General features: G+C 46.4%; 1 protein-coding gene across 1 annotated transcript in view; it reads left to right on the top strand.

Moving 5' to 3' along the window:
* CACNA2D3 (calcium voltage-gated channel auxiliary subunit alpha2delta 3) overlaps window positions 1–25,972 on the top strand; it is a 636,447-nt gene that overhangs the window by 344,457 nt on the left and 266,018 nt on the right. The window contains exons 12-13 of the mRNA XM_069967934.1: window positions 1,646–1,724; window positions 5,719–5,852. Of these exons, the coding sequence (XP_069824035.1) occupies window positions 1,646–1,724; window positions 5,719–5,852 (213 nt within the window). The remainder of the gene's footprint in view (window positions 1–1,645; window positions 1,725–5,718; window positions 5,853–25,972) is intronic.

Genomic DNA, 25,972 nt, shown 5'->3' with positions numbered 1-25,972 from the left:
GGCTCTGGAAATACATAATGCAAATTATACTTACCACTCCCGTCTTCTTTCTTCGCTATTGCTGCTCAGGCAATCAGCGGCTGCAGTGGTGGGTGTGCCACCTGAGCCGCTGATTGACTGACAAGTCTCTGCTTAGCCAATCAGCAGCTGAGGTGGGACACCGCTGCAGCCGCTAGTTGGCTGAGTGGCAATAGTGAAGATAGAAGATTGGAACAGTAAGTATAACTCCCTCCTAACAGAACACAGTTTGGCCCCCAGGGGAGTAATTTAAAGCGTAACTGTCATGTTTTTTTTTTTATTGCAGAAATCAGTAGTATAAGCGATTTTAAGAAACTCTGTAATAGGTTTCATCAGCCAAAAAAGCCTCCTTCTGTACTCAAGAAGCAATCTCCCAGCCTCCCCCCAGACTTCTTATCTGTGCATTATCAGGCAAACACGTCTTCATTACAGAGAAGCCAGTGAAGACGGGCTCTGCTCTCTCCATTGTGAGCCTATGAAGGGGGGAGGGGCTGAGGGAGATGAGGGAGCAGGAAGAGGTGACATGAAGGTCAGCTGTTTGTAGACTCTCTGGGCACCTAAAACGCTAAATTCAGGTGTCAGAAAGGTCAGTGCTTATCTAGGAACTTACTGAGAGAAGATTGCAGGGTGTTGTGCTGTGCAGGACTGCTCCGTGCTCAGTCACTCCTAACAGCCCCTCCCCTCTCCATAGCCACATAATGGACACAGAAATCCTGCTTCATTTGATGTGAGGGGGGAGGCTGGGAGATTGCTTTTTCAGTACAGAAGGAAACTCTTTTAGTACATAAAACCTATTACAGAGTTTCTTAAAATCGCTTGTACTGTTGATATTTAATGTTTTCAGAAAAATGGCCCTGAAATGACAGTTACGCTTTAAGGTTAATTTCAGGTAACCAGGAACCCTCCTCTCTGCCGAGCAGGGGGCACCTGATTTAATGCTCGAGTCTCTCATTGTTTTCAATGAGGTTCATTACTCGAGTAGAGCCCTCAAGCATTCAAAAATGCTCAACCTGAGTAATGAGCATGCAAGCGTTTTAGTGCTCGATTAACACAAATACTAACAAATAGCAGTAATGAAAAGTTGTGAACCCTATAGTCATGTTGTGAGAGTACCAAAGTCCATTGTCCCATGTCAACTAAAGTGAAGCTCCCATTAAAAATATTAAAAACTATGGCACAGATCATAACCAAATATGGGAACAAATAACAAACCTGAGGATAACAGCTGTTTTGATGACCCCCACATCTGCTTGGTAACTAGTCCATAGGACAAACACCAATAGATGACACCTGGTGAGAAAGAAATCTGTGTTGGATGCACCCTATGGCTGTGTCCATGTTTTTCAGGACTAACTAGGGCTGCATCCAACCACTGCAGCCATGGGAAGTCAAATGCCAAGCTTTTGGGTTTGTTGAACCTGAACGGCATGGTGTCTCTGCTCAACACTACTGCTGATATAACAGAGAATTCAGAGATAGTAGTCAGACATGGTGTTTGGTGTCCAGACTGTTGTGTAAGTGCATCTAGTCGATAGTGTAAATTAAGTATATTGTGAATACTTTGTAGAAAAGGTGTTTCAAATAAAAAATTTCCTAATGTAATCAAATTTCTTTATTGTACTTACAGGTTCGCATATTCACGTACTTGATTGGAAGAGAAGCTGCTTTTGCAGACAACCTGAAATGGATGGCCTGTGCCAATAAGGGTGAGTGTCATAACAAAAGAGTTGCATTTGCTTTCCCATGTTTGCGGTACCTACAGTACATTTTTGTACTACAGTTAGCATACTTGCATGGTTGAGCATACTTCTTTTTGTTAATAAGGCTACAGTATTATTATGTTCTTTTCATGCATAAAAACAACCTGTTACTGAAAATCCACCACCACCTAAACATAACATGTATGTCAATTGTGGTTCAACAACATGAGATACTTACAAATACCCCAAATACTAAAACAGTTGCAAACCTTTCGTTATACATATTTTTCATAAACTTTATTTTCTGTAGTATAGTTTAATTCTTTAATTCAGTAACACTAACTCACCACACCACCCAGTTATTAACTCCCTGTGCCCTCATGCTGCCCTTACCACTGCAACTTACTTTAATTTCCAATGTTAGCTCCACCTTCCATGTGGGATTCCAGTCAGTCCGTGGGAGGAATGACTGCCCTCACCCACCTGATGACAGGCTGATCATAGGGAAATGAAAATAATAAAGTTTATACTTACCTGTCCTGCTGCCTTTTTCTCGAGTTCTCTGCTCACCGCAGCTGCCGCTGACACTTCTGGCCCATCTCTTCAGTGAAAGGCCATTCAGCCAGGCACTGGCCACACTGTCACGTCTCGTTCAGTGATTGGCTGGGTGGCATGTCACTAAAGATACTGCAAGAGAAGTGTCAGCGGTGGCTGCGGTGAGCAGGGAAAGCACAAAAAAGACTGTAGGACACCGAGGAGCATGGATAAGTGTAAACTTTATTATTTTGAATGTAAAAAGCCAGGGTCATTGCTAACCATGTCTGAGCAGCCCACATGCATGATTACAGAGCCATGTATAGGCTTGGTAAGTAAGTCCGATCTAGCAGATCGGCGCTCGCTTACAGTGCAATGTTGGACCACCTTATCCGTCCCTAACAGCCATGTGAACTAGAACACAAGAGGTGCTAAAAAAAAAAAAATGAAAGTGCACATAGACCATATAGCATGCATAAAAGGTAATTCATTAGGCTAAGGTTTTCAGCAATTGTTGCACAATTTAAGCGCCTAAAGGCCTCATCCACACATCAGTTTGATTCACTAAAAGAAAAAGGACTCATCCATTTCAAAGTGGTCATCCACACATCTGTTTTTGACCCCTGATCAGTTCTGGAAAAAAAAAAAGTACATAAGAAGCTCCAATAGTTGTCATTGCGTTTTTTTTTTCCACTAGTGTCAAACTAACGCACCACTGGTGTGCCATCTGTTTTTCACTAAAGCATTGTCTAGTAAACCCTACATAGGCTCTAACCTGTGGCCCTTTATTACCATCCTATCAGTTTTTGCTAATTAGCGAAGGCTGATGAAAAACTGGTGCATGGGGGGGGGGGGGGTAGCAAGACCATCATAAGTGTTTTGTTGCTCCTGACTTTATTGCTATGAGTCTCTTTTTGTAGGTGGCACGTTCCCTTTAAATACATTTCCGGCACTTTCAGTTTTAATAAATCCAGTTGAGGGCTACATGTCTTTTCCTGCAGTGCAGTAGTTCTCCAAGCCTCGCATCAATCATCTACATCTCGTATCCTCCATCCTGTTGTCTATAGTGAACTGAGGCATGTACTGTATCTCGGGGGAAGAGTAAGAAATTAAAGCAGATCTAATCTCTAACTCGGCCCCACAGTTCAGCCTTTTATCCATGAGTGGGCCGGCTGAACACACAGCAGTTAAAGAGGTCACTGGTCCTAAAATCAATTTTACTTGAGGATCATTTCTTTCTTGAGTGCACCGTACAATGCACCGCGGTTTGCAGAATTTCCACCTCAGTGATATGTGGACAGCTCTGTCCTTGTGCCATGTATAGATCACCAGGGAGCTTGTGTCCTCCGTGCATATATTTCTAATGCTCAGCTCCTAATGTGAAAATTGTAAGCCCTTCTTCTCACATCCCCCATTACATTTGATGCAGAAGTAGGACATATCTTGTGGGAGAGGATGTTTAATGACGCATGGCGACAGCCCATTTTAAATACATTAGAACAATCAAGCTCCAAAAATCCCTGCAGAGAAGCTTGTGAAATTGACATTACATTTTCCTGATGTGCTGTAAGCAAGTATACTTTTGAAAGTTAAATGAGAGGATTAGATGATAGTGATTAGACTAATTGTAAACGGATCCCTCACACAAAGCGTATGACAGGCCAGATATAATCATTGCATATAGGCCATCACTATTGTACAGTTACTCCTGCTCTTCAATGCACATACAGAAGCTTGTATTTAAAGTGTCACTGCCGTTATAACTTTCAAAGTCTAAATAAACAGTAGATGTGAAATAAAGCAAGTTTGCAATATACATTCATTATTTTATTTTGTTGTTATCGTGCTGTAAAGCAAAGTTGAACTTACAAGATATTCAGGTCCAGTCTCCAGAAGGCAGATTTTCTGACTTGTGCTGGTTGGGGAAAAAAAAACAGACTAAACGCAGGAATTCCAGCCACTACAGAGAGTCACGACTCTGTCTGTCAATCACATGACTGTTTTCTCTCTGTGAGCGCTCAGATGGCCTGGGATACACTTCCTGTTTTCTGACTGTTTCCTAATTTTTTTTTAAAAAGAATCAGACAACAGAAAGTGCCGTGTTTTTCATGATAACTAAAAAATTATTAATAAATGTAAGAAGAACGCCCAGTCCCAAAACATGTTGGTTTCATTATGCACAGTGTATGTAACAAGCCAAAATAAATAAATGAATGTAATAATACAGATAAAGCAGTCGCCAACATTGTCAGTAGTGTGCCGCTGTGTTTCCACTGTTGGCATATTGGCCATGGAATAAATCTACAGAAACAGAGACTTTGTCTATGTCCCTACTCCCTGCTCCTGTAACTTGAATGGTAATGCATACAATAGAGTGTCCATCACTTTTATGAGAACACAACATCAGCTTTTATTAGAACACCAAGAGAATGATGGTTGACCTCAGGGAGGAAAAAATGTCCCCTGGGAAATCAAATATGCAAAAATACTGCTGAGACAGCATCACATGTTTCTCAACATCAGTAAGCCGGCCAGACCTTTCTCCAGAAAGGAACAACCAAACCAAGGGGGTCTCCATTCAAGGAAACCACCTTCCAACAAGCCACAATAAAAAAAATGACATGAAATACGGCAGCAAGGTATCCACCCACAGAGAGCTGTTTTGGGTTGTTTTCCCCTCATCAGTGTGGAGTAGGATTCCACTTCTAAGATGGCCTTGTCTCGGCAGTGACAGATCGCTCAGCCAATCACTGACTGAGACAGGACAGCTCTGCAGCCAATGATTGGTAGAATAGGTTGTCACTGCAGAGACAAGCCTGTCTTAGAAGTACATGTGGGGACCCGAAAGTGACGTAGGAGGACAATAGGGTGCACAGAAAGGTAAGACTAGTATGTTTGCTATGTTATTCACCAAGGGTGCAACATATTAAAAATTTTGATTCAGCAGAATACCTATTTAAGCATTGCACAGTGACCATTAAAAACATTGGGTGTTAATATGATGCATGGACCCATTTTGTCTTCAAAGTGGAAAGATGTCCTCTGTGACATTCTCCTTTATATTAAACATAGGGTCTGTAAAGCAGATTTCTAAATTTTTTCTGTAATTTATTTATTTTTGTAACAGTTGAATACCACCCCTGTCCCTAGGTTGTTTGTGGTATTACAATTCAGGTCCATTCACTTCAATGGAACTGAGCTTTAAAACCACATCCAAACTGAGGACAAGAGTTTTACTGTTTCTAGAAGAAAAGTTTTTCTGGATAATCCCTTTAAGTCTGATTACAGAAGTAGTCATGTGATCCCATATTAACATAGCAAACAATGGGCCGAGTTAGTATTCTAGGCTCCTAAACATGTGCCACTAAAGCATTAATGCATTTTCCTTTCCACTACATGTCAGTTTGTTGATTTCTCACATTTCTCTATAGTCTGTTCTTACGCAAAGATTTTTCTTTTATTGCAGGCTTTTTCACCCAAATATCTACACTAGCCGATGTACAAGAGAATGTAATGGCATATCTACATGTCTTGAGCAGACCAAAAGTTATTGACCAGGAGCACGATGTTGTGTGGACAGAGGCCTATGTAGATAGCACGGTAAGTATAAGCAGTCTTTTCTAAACAGGTGAAATGTAGAACCTTGGCTTATTACATATATCATTAGCCACCAGCAATTCCCATATCGTTGGTGACATAAAGTCGCTATACCAGTATGAAATTCTCACATTTTAATAAAAAAAAACTAAATAAATAAGATTTGAATTCGATTAAATATTCATTATTCATCACTTATTATTTTATTTATTTACTTAGCCTTTACGTATATTTTGCCTGCACGACAAGGCAGTAACGAAATCTTAATAACATGTTATTGGGAAGTATACATGAACATGTAGAAACATCTGCTTTGAGTTCAAGTAATTTTATTCCAGATTTAATTCCAGTTCTTACATTGATGTTTTTTCTTTTTCATATCCTAAAGGTGTTAATGTGTTTATAACATTTGAGCGGCTGGTGTTGGTTATTTGTAGGGGCCAGCTGAAGGCCATATTGATTACATTTTAATAATAATCACCACTATATTATATTCATGGCTGTTGTCAGTTATAAACTTGACAGGAAATAAATATTAAATAATTTCTTATTTTTTGGTAATATTTACATATTTTTGTTTTGTTTTTTTTCGCCGTTTATTATGGTTGTTCATTTACACTGTATTGCATAAAGTTTGCTTATTTTTTTTTCTACCATGTGCAAATGAGCTGCAGCTACCTGCCACCACCACTGTACAATCTGCTGCCCTGTTCACTGTATAATGCAGGATGCCCATGATCAGCAACTGATGGTAAATCATGTGGATAGGCCGTCGATCATAAAGTCCCGGAAAGCTTCTTTAAGAGTTAACATACTTGTTTTTATTAAAGGGGCTTTCCCGGTTTATGTATTTGTTTGTATCAAAGGAGTTTTCTGAGATAAAAAAGCTCTCTATGTTACAAGTTGTTCTACGATATAATAAAATACAGGATGAATCGGCACTAGTCATCCCTTGTTATTTCTTTAACATTTTGGCTTTATTTCAAAGTATCCAAAGTGGTTTAACAAGACAGCAGATGTGTGAACAAACAGGGCATGGCCGTTTCACGCGTTTTGCTTGCCATAGCCCATCATCCCATGTAGAAACGACTTTAGATATTTACAGAGCTCTGCTGTACAGTCATAACTGTATCTATAGTAGGAGGTGTAGTCATACAGAAGCTTTAAAGGGAACTAATCACCTCCCTAAGGGGGTGTGACTTTACCGCAGTACCTTACAACTGCTGGGCACAGCTCTTTGATGCTGTGCCCGGCAGACTCCGGGGTGCGGCAATTTCACAATATTGATCCTTATTCCTCCATCCCAGTACCTGGTATCTAGACATGGGGGTGGAGCTGCAATGGCATGTAGTCACACTGCCTCCGCCCTCTTCCCAGCCGCTCACACTTGAGTAGCAGCCTAAGTGCTGGAAACGTAATGAAAAGCCCAGCGCTTAGGTTGCCAATGAAGCGTGAGTGGCTGGTAAGAGGACTACAGGCCACTGCAGCTTCACCCCCCATGCCAGAATGGAGGATTAAAATCAATATTTTAAAATTGCTGCCCCACTGGTGTCTGCTGGGCACAGCATCAGTAGGTACTGGGGCTGGATCGCTCTCTCACTAAGGGAGTTGATCTTCAATGGGGTTACATACTCGTAGTGGAATTTTCATTCCGCCGTATTTAACGCTGGCCCCTTTAACCCCCCATATCCCACACCATACATTACCTGCTCGGCGGGGCGGCTGCATCTGAGGCTCACATCTCTTATTGGTCCCGCTCAGCCAATCAGTGCACGGCCCTGCTGCAGTCACTGATTGACTGAGTGGGTCCTATCGGAGCCCGGAGCCTCAGATGCAGCCAAGGCGGCGAGCAGGTAATGTATGCTGTGGGTAAAGGGGCTGGCATTACATACTCGCAGCGGAATGAAAATTTCGCTGCGGGTATGTAACCCCTATTGAAGATCACGGTACCAGGATATGCAGTGGATTTTGCTGCAAACTCACAGTGTGAAATCTGCTGTGAATCTGGTATGTGTGAAGCTACCCTTATTATAGTTAAATCATTAACTCTTTGGCTACCTTAGTACTTTTTTACCTAAAAGCAGACAAAGTTGAAAGCAGCAATGAGACGCTCCCACCACCCACGGCAGGACGTATGTGTGTACTATTTCAATGTTTGAACTAAAGTGCAAAACTGAAGAGGAGGTCGGATTTTCTTTTATCCTGAGTTGTTTTTGGAAATCTCTCTTAATACACAGCCTGTGTTAGGTCTTTTCCTCGGCTCAGTCTATCGCTCATGCTGTCCTCACTTCTCTAAATGTCTCCAGCATATTGTGGAGGGTTTGTCCTCGCTGTAACTGTAGCAATTTCATTCCATTGTTGCCAAATGGCAATTTTACATATTTTAGAGTAATCTTCTTGGAAAGAAAGGGTTTTTGTGGTTCTTTCATCACTTTTGATGATGCATTACTGCGATTTGAAGAAGCAATGTATCAACTAAGGCCATCAAAGAGAAATACGTTACAATATTGGCTGTGGTAGGCTTAGTTAGAATTCTTTAGAGTTTACCTCTTGTAGGATGCTCTGCTTACATACGAATAAGAGACAAAAGCTTGTTGAAGGGTACTTAGTCATCTATCTATCTATCTATCTATCTATCTATCTATCTATCTATCTATTGTAGTCAACTAATCTATCTATCCAGTGCCATGACTAGAGAAGGTGCAGTAGGCACTCCCAGGCCATAGTCCTGAAAGCCCCTCTGCCATATAAGAAGATATCAGTAATGGCACATGGTCGGTGTAGTTCTTGTTAAAGAAGCCAAGAAGCAAGTTATTCTTCTGAGTCAAGTTCAATCTTATTGAAAGTGGAAGAGGTAGGGTTCATAACTCCCATGGTAACTATGTTTCTACTTTAAAAAAAAAAAGCTATACTCGAGCTATGGAAGCATTGTAAATGACACGATGATATTCAAGAGATCCTGGCAGAGACACAAACACATTTAAGTTAACAATAAAAACTTATTTGAAACACAGTCACAATAGACGCCACCTGTATGTTAGAACACTTTTATTAATTTCATTTACACAGAGAATGTATGTGATTGAAGATCTGAGTATCTAATGACCCAACATCACTATGTATGCTGTTATTAATTGGAAAGTCTTCAGACTATGACCCAAGGTAAAATAAAGCCTTAATGGGCACTATAATTGGAAAAACTTTTGACGTGTTCTGGAAGCATGTCAAAAGTTTTGAATAGTTGTGGTCTGGGTGTTCAGACCCCCACTGATTTCTAGAATGAGACATAAGAAGTCTACCCTATGTGTGTTCACTTCCCACTCTGTACAGTAAACAGACTTTAGTAGAAAGTATATGGGCCTAGCTCCTGTCTTGCACATTAAATGGGTTATCCAGCGCTACAAAAACATGGCCACTTTCTTCCAGAGACAATACGACTCTTGTCTCCAGCTTGGGCGGGGTTTTGCTGCTGAGTTACATTGAAGTGAATGGAGCTTAATTGCAAACCGCACCTGAACTGGAGTTGTGTTGTCTCTAAAAGAAAGTGGCCTTGTTTTTGTAGCACTGGATAACCCCTTTAAGCAATGCTAAGCCATACACACTTCTCCCCACTCATTCTAATGATTGACCCATACTCCCACCTATCACTGTTGCAGGAGATACAGCTACAACTAGTATAATAACTAAGGGGGACCCAGAGACCCCCTAATGTCTTAGCTGCTTATGTCCGACATGCTAAAATTAGCTCCAATGCTCAACACTGACGCAGGGCCGATTCTAGCCTTTCTGCTGCCTGAGGCGAAAATTAAAATGGCGCCCCCCCCCCCCAATAATTAGTGATCAACTGCACACATACATATATACACTAGCAGCAATTATACCACACATATAGGTATATATTTGCTATAAATATACCACAAACATAAAAATATACCAGCAGTCACTGTATGACACATAAACATACTGTATATGCTGGCAGTGTATGTACTGCATAGTAGGTACCAGCGGTGCGTATACTGCATGCAAACACATGTAGCAGCTGTGTGACCAGTTACCATCATTCCCCCTGTCTCTGTGACTTAGGCCATGTGCACACTATGTATAACACCGGCCGTTCTGTGACCAAGCCGGATCTCAGAGCGGCTGGTTATACAGTACCGGATGGATGATGTTCATTCCTTCTGAATTTGGGTGCGGGCGCACTTATGTGCGCCCACATCCGAATTCACCGCTGCACACAATGGAGCGTACGGCCGGAGCCACAAACTCCATTGTGTGAACTAACAGGTTCTCTGCGGCTGGTATTCAATGAATGAGAAGGAGAGATGATGATGAACTATAAAGCATGGGATCCGCATAATCGCTGTACCCTCACCATGCTGTATAAGTCACCTCCCTTGATCAAATGCAGTAATCCTCCAGAGTGCCCAGTAGAGGATTACTGCATATGATCAGGGGAGGTGACCTATAAAGCATGGTGCCCCCTGTAATGGTGAACATCACCTAATACCCCCAAACAGCATCTTTGTTGGTGATACTGACCTCCTAATAGAAGATACCCATACCCTTCCCTCAGCAAAGACCCCCTAATACCAGTCACCCCCCACAGTAAGCACCTAGAAACACTGCATACCCACCTCAGCATATATCTACTGTATAATACACACCTGCACATTTACACACACACACACACACACACACACACACACACACACACACACACACACACACACACACTTATGCAATTCACAACATACCTTCTGTTTCTGATCTGTCTCCTGGCTACACAGGTCCTGGGAGGCTGTGGAGGGTCAGGACCTCAGAAGACAGAGCTCATGGTGCAGAGGAGGGGGGACAACACAAACAGAGGAGGGGGGGCAGGCAGCACACACAGAGGGGAGGGGGGCACATGACAGGCAGCACACAGAGGGGAGGGGGGCACAGGACAGGCAGCACACACACAGAGGGGAGGGGGGCACAGGACAGGCAGCACACACAGTGGAGGTGGGACAGGACAGGCAGCACACACAGAGGGGAGGGGGCACAGGACAGGCAGCACACACAGAGGGGAGGGGGCACAGGACAGGCAGCACACAGAGGGGGGGGGGGCACAGGACAGGCAGCACACACAGAGGGGAAGGGGGGCAGGGCACTCAGAGGAGGGGGGCACAGGACAGGCAGCACACACAGAAGAGGGGGGAGAGGACAGGCAGCACACACAGAGGGGAGGGGGGCACAGGACAGGCAGCACACACAGAGGGGAGGGGGGCACAGGACAGGCAGCACACAAAGAGGGGAGGGGGGACAGGGCACTCAGAGGAGGGGGGCACAGGACAGGCAGCACACAGAGGGGAGGGGGGCATAGGACAGGCAGCAGACACAGAGGGGAGGGGGGCACAGGACAGGCAGCACACACAGAGGGGAGGGGGGCACAGGACAGGCAGCACACATAGAGGGGAGGGGGGCACAGGACAGGCAGCACACAAAGAGGGGAGGGGGGACAGGGCTCTCAGAGGAGGGGGCACAGGACAGGCAGCACACACAGAGGGGAGGGGGGCACAGGACAGGCAGCACACACAGTGGAGGGGGGACAGGACAGGCAGCACACACAGAGGGGAGGGGGGCACAGGACAGGCAGCACACACAAAGGGGAGGGGGGCACAGGACAGGCAGCACACACAGAGGGGAGGGGGCAAAGGACAGGCAGCACACACAGAGGGGAGGGGCACAGGACAGGCAGCACACACAATGGGGAGGGGGGCACAGGACAGGCAGCACACACAGAGGGGAGGGGGGCACAGGACATGCAGCACACACAGAGGGGAGGTGGCACAGGACAGGCAGCACACACAGAGGGGAGGGGGGACAGGGCACTCAGAGGAGGGGGCACAGGACAGGCAGCACACAGAGGGGAGGGGGGCACAGGACAGGCAGCACACACAGAGGAGGGGGGCACAGGACAGGCAGCACACACAGAGGAGGGGGGACAGGACAGGAAGCACACACAGAGGGGAGGGGGGCACAGGACAGGCAGGACACAAAGAGGGGAGGGGGGCACAGGACAGGCAGCACACACAGAGGGGAGGGGGGACAGGGCACTCAGAGGAGGGGGCACAGGACAGGCAGCACACACAGAAGAGGGGGGAGAGGACAGGCAGCACACACAGAGGGGAGGGGGGGCACAGGACAGGCAGCACACACAGAGGGGAGGGGGGCACAGGACAGGCAGCACACACAGTGGAGGGGGGACAGGACAGGCAGCACACACAGAGGGGAGGGGGGCACAGGACAGGCAGCACACACAAAGGGGAGGGGGGCACAGGACAGGCAGCACACACAGAGGGGAGGGGGGCACAGGACAGGCAGCACACAGAGAGGGGAGGGGGGCACAGGACAGGCAGCACACAAAGAGGGGAGGGGGGACAGGGCTCTCAGAGGAGGGGGGCACAGGACAGGCAGCACACACAGAGGGGAGGGGGGCACAGGACAGGCAGCACACACAGTGGAGGGGGGACAGGACAGGCAGCACACACAGAGGGGAGGGGGGCACAGGACAGGTAGCACACACAAAGGGGAGGGGGCACAGGACAGGCAGCACACACAGAGGGGAGGGGGGCACAGGACAAGCAGCACACACAGAGGGGAGGGGGCACAGGACAGGCAGCACACACAGAGGGGAGGGGCCACAGGACTGGCAGCACACACAATGGGGAGGGGGGCACAGGACAGGCAGCACACACAGAGGGGAGGGGGGCACAGGACATGCAGCACACACAGAGGGGAGGGGGCACAGGACAGGCAGCACACACAGAGTGGAGGGGGGACAGGGCACTCAGAGGAGGGGGCACAGGACAGGCAGCACACAGAGGGGAGGGGGGCACAGGACAGACAGCACACACAGAGGAGGGGGGCACAGGACAGGCAGCACACACAGAGGAGGGGGGACAGGACAGGAAGCACACACAGAGGGGAGGGGGGCACAGGACAGGCAGGACACAAAGAGGGGAGGGGGGCACAGGACAGGCAGCACACACAGAGGGGAGGGGGGCACAGGACATGCAGCACACACAGAGGGGAGGGGGCACAGGACAGGCAGCACACACAGAGGGGAGGGGGGACAGGGCACTCAGAGGAGGGGGCACAGGACAGGCAGCACACAGAGGGGAGGGGGGCACAGGACAGGCAGCACACACAGAGGAGGGGGGCACAGGACAGGCAGCACACACAGAGGAGGGGGGACAGGACAGGAAGCACACACAGAGGGGAGGGGGGCACAGGACAGGCAGGACACAAAGAGGGGAGGGGGGCACAGGACAGGCAGCACACACAGAGGGGAGGGGGGACAGGGCACTCAGAGGAGGGGGCACAGGACAGGCAGCACACACAGAAGAGGGGGGAGAGGACAGGCAGCACACACAGAGGGGAGGGGGGCACAGGACAGGCAGCACACACAGTGGAGGGGGGACAGGACAGGCAGCACACACAGAGGGGAGGGGGGCACAGGACAGGCAGCACACACAAAGGGGAGGGGGCACAGGATAGGCAGCACACACAGAGGGGAGGGGGGCACAGGACAGGCAGCACACACAGAGGGGAAGGGGGCACAGGACAGGCAGCACACATAGAGGGGAGGGGGGCACAGGACAGGCAGCACACACAAAGGGGAGAGGGGCACAGAACAGGCAGCACACACAGAGGGGAGGGGGGCACAGGACAGGCAGCACACACAGAGTGGAGGGGGCACAGGACAGGCAGCACACACAGAGGGGAGGGGGGGCAGGGCACTCAGAGGAGGGGGCACAGGACAGGCAGCACACAGAGGGGAGGGGGGCACAGGACAGGCAGCACACACAGAGGAGGGGGGCACAGGACAGGTAGCACACAAAGGAGGGGGGACAGGACAGGAAGCACACACAGAGGGGAGGGGGGCACAGGACAGGCAGGACACACAGAGGGGAGGGGGGCACAGGACAGGCAGCACACACAGAGGGGAGGGGGGACAGGGCACTCAGAGGACGGGGCACAGGACAGGCAGCACACAGAGGGGTGGGGGCGCAGGACAGGCAGCACACACAGAGGGGAAGGGGGCACAGGACAGGCAGCACGCACAGGGGAGGGGGGCACTGGACAGGCAGCACACACAGAGGTGAGGGGGGCACAGGACAGGCAGCGCACACAGTGGAGGGGGGACAGGGCAGGCAGCACACACAGAGGTGAGGGGGGCACAGGACAGGCAGCACACACAGAGGGGAGGGGGGCACAGGATAGGCAGCACACACAGAGGGGAGGGGGACACAGGACAGGCAGCACACACAGAGGGGAGGGGGCACAGGACAGGCAGCACACACAGAGGGAAGGGGGGACAGGGCACTCAGAGGAGGGGGGCAATGGACAGGCAGCATACAGAGGGGAGGGGGGCACAGGACAGGCAGCACACACAGAGGGGAGGGGGGCACAGGACAGGCAGCACACACAGAGGAGGGGGGCACAGGACAGGCAGCACACACAGAGGAGGGGGGACAGGACAGGAAGCACACACAAAGGGGAGGGGGGCACAGGACAGGCAGGACACACAGAGGGGAGGGGGGCACAGGACAGGCAGCACACACAGAGCGGAGGGGGGACAGGGCACTCAGAGGAGGGGGGCACAGGACAGGCAGCACACAGAGGGGAGGGAGGCACAGGACAGGCAGCACACACAGAGGAGGGGGGACAGGACACACAGCTCTGCAGGGTCAGTTTCCTGGTCTTCTCACAGTTTTGACCTCTGCAGGCTGTTGTGCTGAGTCCCCTCCTCCTCCTGCTTCCAGTCCCGAAGCTCAGGCAGCACACAGTGGAGGAAGCAGGGGGATCACAGGGAAACTTTGTGGTATTGTGCATCCTCCACTGTTTGCTTTGGAGATAAGGCATCCGGGACCCAGATAAGGCAGCGGAAGGGGGTCCTGTAATGCTGCTGGGCGGCTGCTGTCATTTAGTTAAGTCAGAAATGACTTAACTACAATGACAGGGCAGGATTGTGCCGCCCCCTCAGGGACCCCGGAAACTGCCCCCTGAGGCAGAACAGAATTCTCACTCTGCCTCATGGTAGGAACGGGCCTGCACTGACGGAGCAGAGGTGCCACACAGGTCAGAAGTGACAGAAGTAAAGTCATAACACAAGACATTGCACTTACTGACAGGAGCAGAGAAGGCAACTGGGTATTAACCTTTCCTCTCAATTTGATATCTGCCTATGCCCCTGTTACCAATCATAACCTTTGAGATATCTTTGGTACAGTTTTAAGGCATACCTGTTGTTTCAAAAGATTTTTTTTTAAACGTTATCTCTTCAGAGTGGTAACAAGGTAATTTTGTGCACTCCAAAGTTCCATTTGTTCCATTTCAGGGGCAGAGCTAAGCTATCCACCAGTACTACACAGTTACTTCAACTCTTACAGCCCTATTACACGGAGTGATAATCGGCTGAATCAGACAACGATCAGACAATGACAACAATCTTCGACTAATCATGTCTTTTGCTCCTCACCTAAAATCATTTGCCACCAAATGCACATGACTAGATATATAATAGCAATGCACGGTCGATGGCTGATGATTATGTAAAAAAAAAAAAAAAAAAACTGTATACATACCTCTCCATGGTTTGGGTGTTCTGATGCCCTCTGCTCGATTCCTGAAGTCGTTGCTGTAGTTTCAGAGTGGGTCTCTGAACTGACAGGCTGCTCAGGAACACCAGGAACATGGAGAGGTAATGTATACAGCTTAGGGCAAGGGCTGCACGGACATCGCTAACAATGTCCCTTGCTAAATGATTATTGAGCCATGTGAGCTCAGTAGACGAGTAGTGATCTTGCAGATCGGTGGTCTTTCATATTATTGATTGGGCCATCTGGTCAGACCCTTAGTTGCCCGTTCAATCACAACACAGCACTAGTGTTGAGCAAGTACTAAAATGCTGCTGCTGTGTCGATGCATGCATGTGCACAATCTTTCTCTCTCTCCCTCTTCTCTGCACATAGCACAGTGTAATCCCTGTTCTTTCGTGCTATGTCTGTTACTAGAGACTAGGGATGGTCCGAACCGAGTTCGGTTCGGGTTTGTACGAACCCGAACCCTCGGTAATGATTCCCGCTGTCTGCCCACTCCGTGGAGCGGGCGGATCCAGCGGGAGAACCGCCTGGAAAACGGATACAGCCATAGCCATAGGCTGTATCCCAGTTTTCCAGGCGTTCCTCCCGCTGTATCTGCCCGCTCCACGGACAGGGCAGACAGCGGGAATCTGCTGCCGAGCGTTCGGGTTCATACAAAACCGAACCTCGGCAGGTTCGGACCATCCCTACTAGGGACATTTTGAACTTGACAACAGACATTGGGCAGCAGATTGCATGTTTTGGAGTCACCAAGTGGCCAAGACTTTAGAACTGTTTTACTATGTTAATGAGTCATTTGTGGTAAATAAAGTGATTTCCAGGAATCATATAGAAAATGGAGGTAAATTTCTGGAAATCACAGTAAGCATTTAGGTTTGGTACTGCTCTAAGTATTCTAAGTAGGAGCTACCTATTGGTAACAGTGAAAACCATGGTAGAACTGAGTCTATGTAGAATATATTCCGTAGATCTCTGAAATGATTTTGCGATTCTGATCGCATTTAGCTAGAAAAGGGGGGTCTTAATACGTACGAGAATTTACCAACTTCCTAAAAGGTCATGTCCTTTGAATTGTCTGAACATGTAGAACAACCTTGTATCCTGAGTGTTTTGTTTCCTGACCTAGCCCGTGGTCAGAAGAGAAGAAGTTAAATATCCTTTCTTTTCATACCTCATTAGCTCTTTTTATTAGGTTGTATAAGAAAAATGTCTAAGAACTTTTGGAGATACTGTTTGTTTTAAATCATTGTTCGGCAAAATATGATACTGATTAAGTTGTCCCTGTAGGCAATGCTGATAATTGCTAGCATTGGTCTTTACGAACATATCTGCTGTGCCTCTTTTTAACAGCCCTTCAGTCAACAGATGTGTCTATCTTTAATCTTGGACGTTAGATTTCTTGTCTTCACAACACGTTCAGCACATTGCCCTGATAAGGCTACAAAACTCATTGTAGAAAGTGACTTTTATCCTTTATAAAACAAATAGCCCCAAACTATAATAGGATTAAATGTAGAAGGAAAAAAAAAGGTCTGTTCTTTTTCTTTAAGAAACAGCGCCATGCTTGTGCAAAGGTTGTGTCTGGTATTACAGGGCAGCCTTATTTACTTACAGGGTTTCCAATTAAAAAAAAAAACTGTGGCAGTTTTTAGGGGTGTCAAGGAATAAAGCACAGAAAGTTTATGTTGCTGTGCATTTTTTATTGTATTTTAAGTAAATAAAAAATTGTTTTTTAACGGACAAGTATTTGGGCCCATTGAAATGAATGTCGTCTGCTACAGTATGCTACAGTATACATCAGTATGCCAATGGAAAGCTGTGAAATGCAGCATTAAAGGATTGTTAACTCAGCCTTAAAGCAATGTATTTAGAAGTCTCTGTTCGTCTATTAAGGCTATGTTCACAAGTAGTATGAGACCGGCCGTTCTGTGACCCCGCCGGGTCACGGAACAGCCGGTCTCAGAAAAGATCATCCCGGCTGGTACTGCAGTACCGGCCAGATGAGCTCTAGTGCTGCTGAGTTCTGATGCGGGCACATCCGTTCGTGCCCGCATCAGAACTCCCCACTCGCTCCATAGTGTGCACTGACAGGGTTTTCTGTGGCCGCTATTCAATGAATAACGGCCGCAGAAAACTAACTTGACAGTTTTTTTATGGCGCCGCTAGGGATCCCGTCCGGAGTGTATACCCTGTGTATACACTCCAGCCAGGATTCACTCGGCCTGCAGCACAACGTAGGTACTGTGCCAATCACGTCCTTTGCAACAATGGCCATGATTAGTACGAAACTTACGTTATGTGAACATGTCCTAATAGGACATGATGAAGTTTCCACTGTCTATCCTTGTATTTTGGAAGACAGGAATAGTAGAACCCCAATAGATAGGGGTTTTTTAGAGTAGTCTTGAAATAAAAGCCCTTAAAAAAAAGTTAAAAAGAAAAACCCTAGTTACAGCTAGCGCCTCTAGAGCTCCAGTGCTGTTATTGCCTATGGCTCTTTTTTCTCACAGTAGATTTTCATTCCACTGCGGGAATGTAGCCACTGCCTACTTAACTAATTAGCTGCTGGGCGTTAAACAACCTGCCCGCACTTCCTTTAGCCAATCAGTGCGCTGTCCCGCCACAGCCACTGATTGGCTGAGCAGGTTGCAAGTGACCCGGAGTCGTAGAACCAGGTAGGAGCACGGGCAGGTAAAGCAATATCTATTTACCGCCCGGCATCTAATTAGTTAAGTAGGCAGTGGCTACATTCTCGCAGTGGAATGAATATCTGCTGCAAGAATAAAGAGCCATAGGCAATAACAGTACTGAGTATTACACCGAATTTCGCTGCCAAACTTTCAGCGTGAAATCAGCAGCAATACAGTACGTGTAAATCTACCCTAAAGAGGTATTCCCAACTCACAAAGTTATACCCTTTGTATTAAAATAGGAAATAAAAAGATCATTGAGGGTCTATCTTCAACGCATCCCATAATAGGCCATCCTCTACTCCTATTGTACTGAACTTATAAGAGAATAAAAGTGGATAACATATAGTGGTCTATCAATTACTAAACTCAATTCCCTTAATCCCCATGGATGAATACCATCTGGACCACTGGTTTTATCAATATTTAATTTGCAGCTGTGCTCCTTGTGGTAAGCAGGTAATATTAGATAGAGATCCTTGGTTACGATCCCCTCAATGATATTTGGCACTGGCAGCTCATTGAACACAGATGTAAAGTATGTGTTTAATATATTAGCTCTTTAAGTTGTCATCTACAATTATATCCCCATGGTTATCTTTTACAGGACTGGTATTATCAAAGTTTTCCTTATGGAATATATATATATATATATATATATATATATATATATATATATATATGTGTGTTAGTGTGAAACGAACACCGAATTTTTGCACAAAAAAAATCTGTCTTTAAAAGTCATAGAGTATAGAAAATGCAGAATTAAGCTATGTTCACACTACGTAAGTACTGTAGTGATCACGGCCGTTGTTGATCAAGGGCGTGATTACTACGGTACTTACGTAGTGCTGCAGGCTGAGGGAATCCTGGCCGGAGCGTACACACATACTAAACACTCCGGCCAGGATCCCTAGCGTCGCCGCAAGAAACTGACATGTCAATTGAATTAAATCATATTGAATAATCATTAAATAACGGCCGCAGAAAACCCTGTCAGTTCACACAATGGAGCGTGCCTCCTGAGAATTTAGCGGCACTAAGGATCATCCGACCGGTACTGCACACAATGGACGGTATATTATGCTACGTGAACATGGTGTTCAATTGAAGCAGGAGCGTGTAGAACATACATTTACACACAGTCATGTCTTTTATCATGAGTTTAATGAGACAGCATTCATACAGCAAACAGTACTGAATCATGAACTTTTTTAGTACATCCTTACATATGGAACTCTTGAAAACTGAATACAGTATAACATTAGCAGGAGGTGACGAATTGACATGACATGAGAAATTGTTCTGTACCTTGTTTAAAGGGAAAAGAAAAATGATGTATATATAGATACATAGTTATAGTTTTTATTGTGGTGTAGTGCTTCTCAGGGCCGTTTCTAGGTAATTTGAACTACAGGGCGAATCTTGCTAAAAGCGCCCCCCCCCCCTCCCCCAAAGTGATGTTGGGGGGGTTTGTTACTAGGAAGAAACAGTGTGTGTATTATGGCATAGAGCAGTGTTATTCAATCCTTTTCAATTTGGGGCAAAAAAAAGTGACTCACAGGTGACGTCTTCTTCCGAGGTGTCACTTTCCTTTCCCTCTCCATCCAGCCCAGACCACCATGATGATTTCTTGCAGCTACAATTCATCTCTTCTGAACCTGCCAGACAAACATTTTAGGCTCCGCACTTTTACAACTTTACTTTACTTTTTTGTGTCATGTGCAGTAAAGTCAGTAGCTATGTGGGTTGCCCCCTGTATGTAGCATCCCCTGCTACCTGCTTTGCCTCCATATAGTAATAATCCCCCCTGTGCTGTCTCCACAGTAATAATCCCCCTGTGCTCTGTCCCCACAGTAATAATCCCCCTGTGCTCTGTCCCCACAGTAATAATCCCCCCTGTGCTCTGTCCCCACAGTAATAATCCCCCCTGTGCTCTGTCCCCACAGTAATAATCCCCCCTGTGCTCTGTCCCCACAGTAATAATCCCCCTGTGCTCTGTCCCCACAGTAATAATCCCCCCTGTGCTCTGTCCCCACAGTAATAATCCCCCCTGTGCTCTGTCCCCACAGTAATAATCCCCCCTGTGCTTGACCCCCACCAGTAATAATCCCCCCAGTGCTTGCCCCCCACAGTAATAATCCACCCTGTGCTCTCCCCCCAGTAATAATCCCCCCTGTGCTCTCCCCCCAGTAATAATCCCCGCTGTGCGCTCTACACACAGTAATAATCCCCCCTGTGCCTGCCCCCCCCCCCGGTAATAATCCCCCCTGTGTCTGCCCCCCCCCAGTAATAATCCCCTCCCTGCTCTGCTCCCCATAGTAAAAATCCCCCCCATGCTGTCCTCATATTAATACCCCCCCCCCCCCGTGGTCTGCCCCATAGTAATAATAGTAATAATCTCCCCCTGTGCTCTAACCCCCCCCCCCCCGCCTCCGCCACCCCAATAACCAAACACACACACACACAAAAAAAAAAAACCTTATATTCAACTTAATACATAGATCGGGTCCCTGTCTCCTCTCCTCCTCCAGCCTGCGAGGAGCAGACAGGCCGCTGCCGCCCCCGCACACATCCTCTTCCTCCAGGCGCAGTAATATGACGTCACTGCGCCTACTTGAGGAAGAAGATGTGTGAGGGAGCAGCAGTCGCCGGCCAGGTGATGAGCGCCCGGCTCGGCCGAGCCGAGCTCGGTCCGAGAGGGGCGGAGCTTCGATCCGGCGGGCGGTCGGGCATTCGGGGCAGCTGATGGGGAGGGGAGGGAAGGTCAGGCCAGGTGATGGGGTGGGCGGACTGACGGCCGACGGTGCGTGCCGATAAGTGACGTCCTGGGGGTGCCACCGGCGCCCCCAAGCTGTCGGCGCCCCGTGCGGTCGCCGGCCCGCCCGCCCCTAGAAACGGCCCTGATGCTTCTTTAACCCTTTCACGATCTGGGGTCATTGGTGCCTCAATGCCCAGGTCATGATTGGACATCAGCTTATGGGATCAGTTTGCAGAGCCCCAGTGGACTCCGGAGAGAGAATTCTGCCTCTGTAGAGGGAGAATTCTCTATCTGGAGCCCTAAAGATGCTGCGGTCTTGCTGACCGCAGTATATACAGGGTTAACTCTTAGCACCGGAGCGCGGCTCCAGTGCTGAGAGTTGTGGCAGGTCCCCGGCTATCCCCCGCCGGGGATGACACAGGCGCAGCTCCTATGCCTGTGTCATCCTAGAGCGTTAATTAACATTACTGCAGCATCGGGCATAGGCTGCAGTGACGTTAAGTAACAGTGGGCCGGCGGGAGGTGGTTAATAATAAATTGATACCATTTGATGTGGTATGTTATCAATTGTAAAAAATGTTACAGTTCATAATGATTACCAAGGGGCAAATAAAAAATCAACAACAAAAAAACGGAAAGTAATAATGCTACTGCTACTATAAAAATAAATATATAATATTTAGTATAGTGTAATATATACATCAGTTTTAAATAGTGGACCAATGCGCCTAACACAACTAAAAATGAGAAACAAATGAAAATAAAAGCCTCCAGACAGATCTGTCCTATAGAATTTTTCTTCTCTCAAGCACTTGGCTCATTGCTGGTAACTGAAGGGTCAACGTCAGATGATGAGACACGGACATCTGGAGTGTGTTAATATGATAGAATCTGAAGATCGGATTGTAAATCTTCTGTATGTTCACAGACACTGACCGATGGCAATCACTAGGGGCATTTTGCTGACATTTAAAAAAAAAAGAAGTTAATACTGATCGATGAAATAGTGGTATCTCATGCAAATAAAGAGCGCGGCAATTTCGTTTTCAACAACTCGACCCAAAAATATGCATGTGTACTTTCATAAAAAATAATAATATATATATTTCCTGTCATTGGCATCAAGTAAACTATTGAAAGGGTCAATCTAATAATTTGCTTGTGGTCATAACTGACAGAAGGAATTTACATACAAAAAGCCAAAAACCTAAGAAGCTTGGATGAGACACAAGATCATTCTAAAATATTTCAATATATTCTTCTATGTATTACTATAAGATGGACGTAGCTGCAATTTAAAATGCTTGTTAGTATTAGAAAAGTGTGGCTGCTTCTGGAAATAGCGCCACCCCTGTCCATGGGTTGGATCAGGCATTGCAGCATTATGAATGGGGATGAGCTGAAATCTTGCATACAACCTGTATGTTGTATAATACTCCTAGGATTTTTTTTATCCTGTACAACTTCTTTAAAGAGATTCTGTCTTTAGATTTGCCCTATCTGAGGGCATCTTAAGCCTAGTGAAAGGGACACTGAGTAAAACGCTATTTTACTTTTCCATTAAGGTGTCTTACAGTATGTCTGTTATTACCATGGACTACAGAGTGAGCGTGGCCTCAGTAGTCCAGGATATTCGGGAGCACTGCTCCTACCAACCAGTGAGTGTCAATGTTTTGTTAGTACAGGAGATGAACGAACCTCGCACACTCTGATTTTTATGAACCCGAGCATTCAGCATTTGATTACCAGTGGCTGAAGAAGTTGGATGCAGCCCTAAGACTACCAGGAAAACATTAATACAGTCATAGGCTATGTTTACACTGCGTACGAATCTGTACGCAGGTCTTACGCTGCCGTACATGTGCGGCTGAAACTACGGGCGTGCGAAAAATCGGCATGCGCTGGATGCGTACGCACCGCGAACATACGCCCGTAGTACAGTTATGCTTCCCTAGCTTGATTCGAAGTGATCTGAAACAAGTCATTACTTGGAAATCTTCGCCCAGCCCCGTAAACCACACAGAACCTTTTGGATCGAAAAATCAAGTTAAATTTGGCTGAAATAAGTACTCCGTACGGGACCGCATGGAAATCCACGGCCGTGAGTTTCAACATTTCCGTCCTCAAACAATGGTCTTGTTCATTTTTCACGTCGCCGTATACGATCCGGCCGTAAGCTCATACGTAGTGTGCACTGTGCGGGCGTATATTGTATACTTTCAAGGGAACGCATCAACCTCAAAACTACGTGCGTATATTTGCGGTTCGCACTACAGACGGAATAATACGCAGTGTGCACATAGCCATAAGATGTATCCATGTTTTCCAGGACTCTCCTGAGCTTCAACCAACTTCTTCAGCCACTCAAAAACAAATACTGAACGCTTGGGTTCAGATGTTGAGATCCACTCATCTCTAGTTAATTCTAGTCACAGAGTGAACACTGCCATTCACTGGTGGGTTAATGGGCTAAAGTGGATGCTCTTTAGCATGGTGTACTATGAATTGTGAACTCATTCTGTAGTCTGCAAAAAAAAACAGCTAAAAGGGTGTTCTATTTAGGGTCTCTTTCACCAACCTTCTATTGCCCCCAGAGAAGGTAGAATACATCTGGTGACAGTCTCTTTAAGTCTTGGCCAGCACTCTAGCTAAGTTTTTTTTTTTTTATTTGTATAGCGCACACAGATTCCGCAGCACTTCACCTATCTGTATGTTTTTATGTGTGGGAGGAAACCGGAGTACCTGGAGGAAACCCACGCAAACACGGAGACAACATCTAAACTCTTTGCAGATGTTGCCCTTGGTGGGATTTGAACCCAGGACTCCAGCGCTGCAAGGCTACAGTGCTAACCACTGAGCCACCATGCTGCCCCACGGTGGCTCAGTGGTTAGCACTGTTAAGTGTGTATAGATCAGGCCCCAAATAGTGAAATTGTGCATTGGAAAATGAAGAACAGGTTACTGTACTTTCCTGCGTATAAGACTACTTTTTAGGAAAATCTTCTCAAAAGTCAGGGGTCGTTTTATACACTGGGTGTCGTCTTATAGGGCGGGTGCTGAAAAACTTCGGAATCAAACTGGAGAATCTGTGGTCGCTCCAAACGATGGAGGGAGACTAAAAACGTCTGCATCCCCGCAGTATGTGGTTAACGTATGAAGGGCAGAGCAAGCTGCAGGCGTCTGAGGTATGGGGGAAAAAATACGGTAGAGTGGAGCTGTGCCCAGAAAAACACACCTCTTTCACCCGTCTGGCCGCCCTTGGATCCTACCGATATTACTGTACCCTCCTGCTCCGCCTCATGGCTGTCTGTTTTTTTATAAACCTTTTTTTTTCTTTTGGTGTGCATTGGAAGAGGGGTAGTCTTATATATTAAGTATATCCCAAACGCTATATTTTAACTGGATAAGTTAGAGGTTGTCTTATATGTGCTGCATCGGTGATGGTCCTGATACCCATGTTGTGACTGATCTAGCCTCTGTGGTCCCGTGCCTGCAGCAGTCAATGAGTATATGGTCATGTCATTTCTGCAACACAGTAAACAAAGACTAACAAGGATCACTGGAATGGCTGTGCTGGAATAGAAGAAGAGTTATCAGATGAGTAATAATTTTTTTTTTTTTTTTTTTTTTTTTATGGAATCCCCCTTTCCCCAGCCAATTTTTTCTGGTTTACTTTCTTGCGAGTTATATATAAATAAAAGAGGTTCACTGAAATTGCAACTTGGCTGAATGCTTATGGGATTTCAACTGCAGTCTCAACTTTTTACTACAATTTCCATAAATGTTTCTCCATTAACTTTAGAGCCACTTTCAAGGAATGACTAGGGAACTACATGAATGACAAGGAAAAACTGCAAAATTTAAGTGCTGAATTTAAAGATGGACTGCAAAAAAAATGTATGGGAAACTGTTACTGTTATATTGCTCCATATACTGTAATGAATCTAGTCACCACTACGAGCTTCTCTCTATAGAACCCTGAATATATCCTTACAGGGCACAAATGTATTTTTATATTGCTTAATAATTTCTTTTGTTAAAAATGTGGATTAAAATAATATAAAGCGGGGTCTACATTCCGGTTGAATAGCAGGGATAACCAAGTTACACCGCTTGTTGAACTGCCTGGCCACGCAACTCCTTCACTCATAAAAGTAAATAGAGTCACAATATAACCTACAAGCTGATGCAACTGTGACCGAGCGGCCCTAGAAAATCAATCCAGGTGACTGTGGAATTACAGGACCCTATTCACATGAATGATAGGATCGTGCCACCAAGAAGCCATAGCCCCAGCCTAACACCAGTCTGTCAGAACAATCCATGGTGTTCTATTTGCATTCTATCCTGAGTAGTGATGAGCGAATAGTGAAATATTCGAATATTCCATATTTGTACGAATATCTCACATATATTCGAACGTTCGATCAAATATTCGATCCCATTAAAGTCTATGGGAACAAGTATTCGATTATTGAAAAACATCTATTCGACTACTTGGAGGTTCACCAAGTCCACAAAGACACTTCAGGAAAAGGGAAGGGGTATTTGAACGCTTATGGAACATTTCTCGAATATTTGGCGTACTATTCGATAATATTCGATACTATCGAATACCTTACTATTCGATCGAATATCTATTCAATCGAACAGTATTCGCTCATCACTAGACCTGAGTTTAAAATAAAATAAAATCACGATTTTCCGGACATCTAAAATTTACAGGGCATTAAGTTGTAATCACCGGTATAGTGATTCCAGGGACTCAGCAATTGACAATTACATGCACAATTGCAGACACAATGACGGACATTTTCCAGAATGCTGGTACATTATACAGGTTTATAATAATACCCGGTGCTGCTAAATGTTCTTTGGAAATAGATGCAAAAGATTATTGTTTTTAGAAATGCGGCAATTTCAGCGAATACAAAAAAATTACAGCATCAAGACCTCCAAGTTAGTTAAAGGGGTACTCCAGCGGGAAGGGGGGGGGATCTTTGAAATCAACTGGTGGCAGAA

The sequence above is a fragment of the Dendropsophus ebraccatus genome, chromosome 4, assembly GCF_027789765.1.
Source record: "Dendropsophus ebraccatus isolate aDenEbr1 chromosome 4, aDenEbr1.pat, whole genome shotgun sequence".
Taxonomy (NCBI): Eukaryota; Metazoa; Chordata; class Amphibia; order Anura; family Hylidae; genus Dendropsophus; species Dendropsophus ebraccatus.
This window is presented reverse-complemented; position numbering and strand designations above follow the sequence as displayed.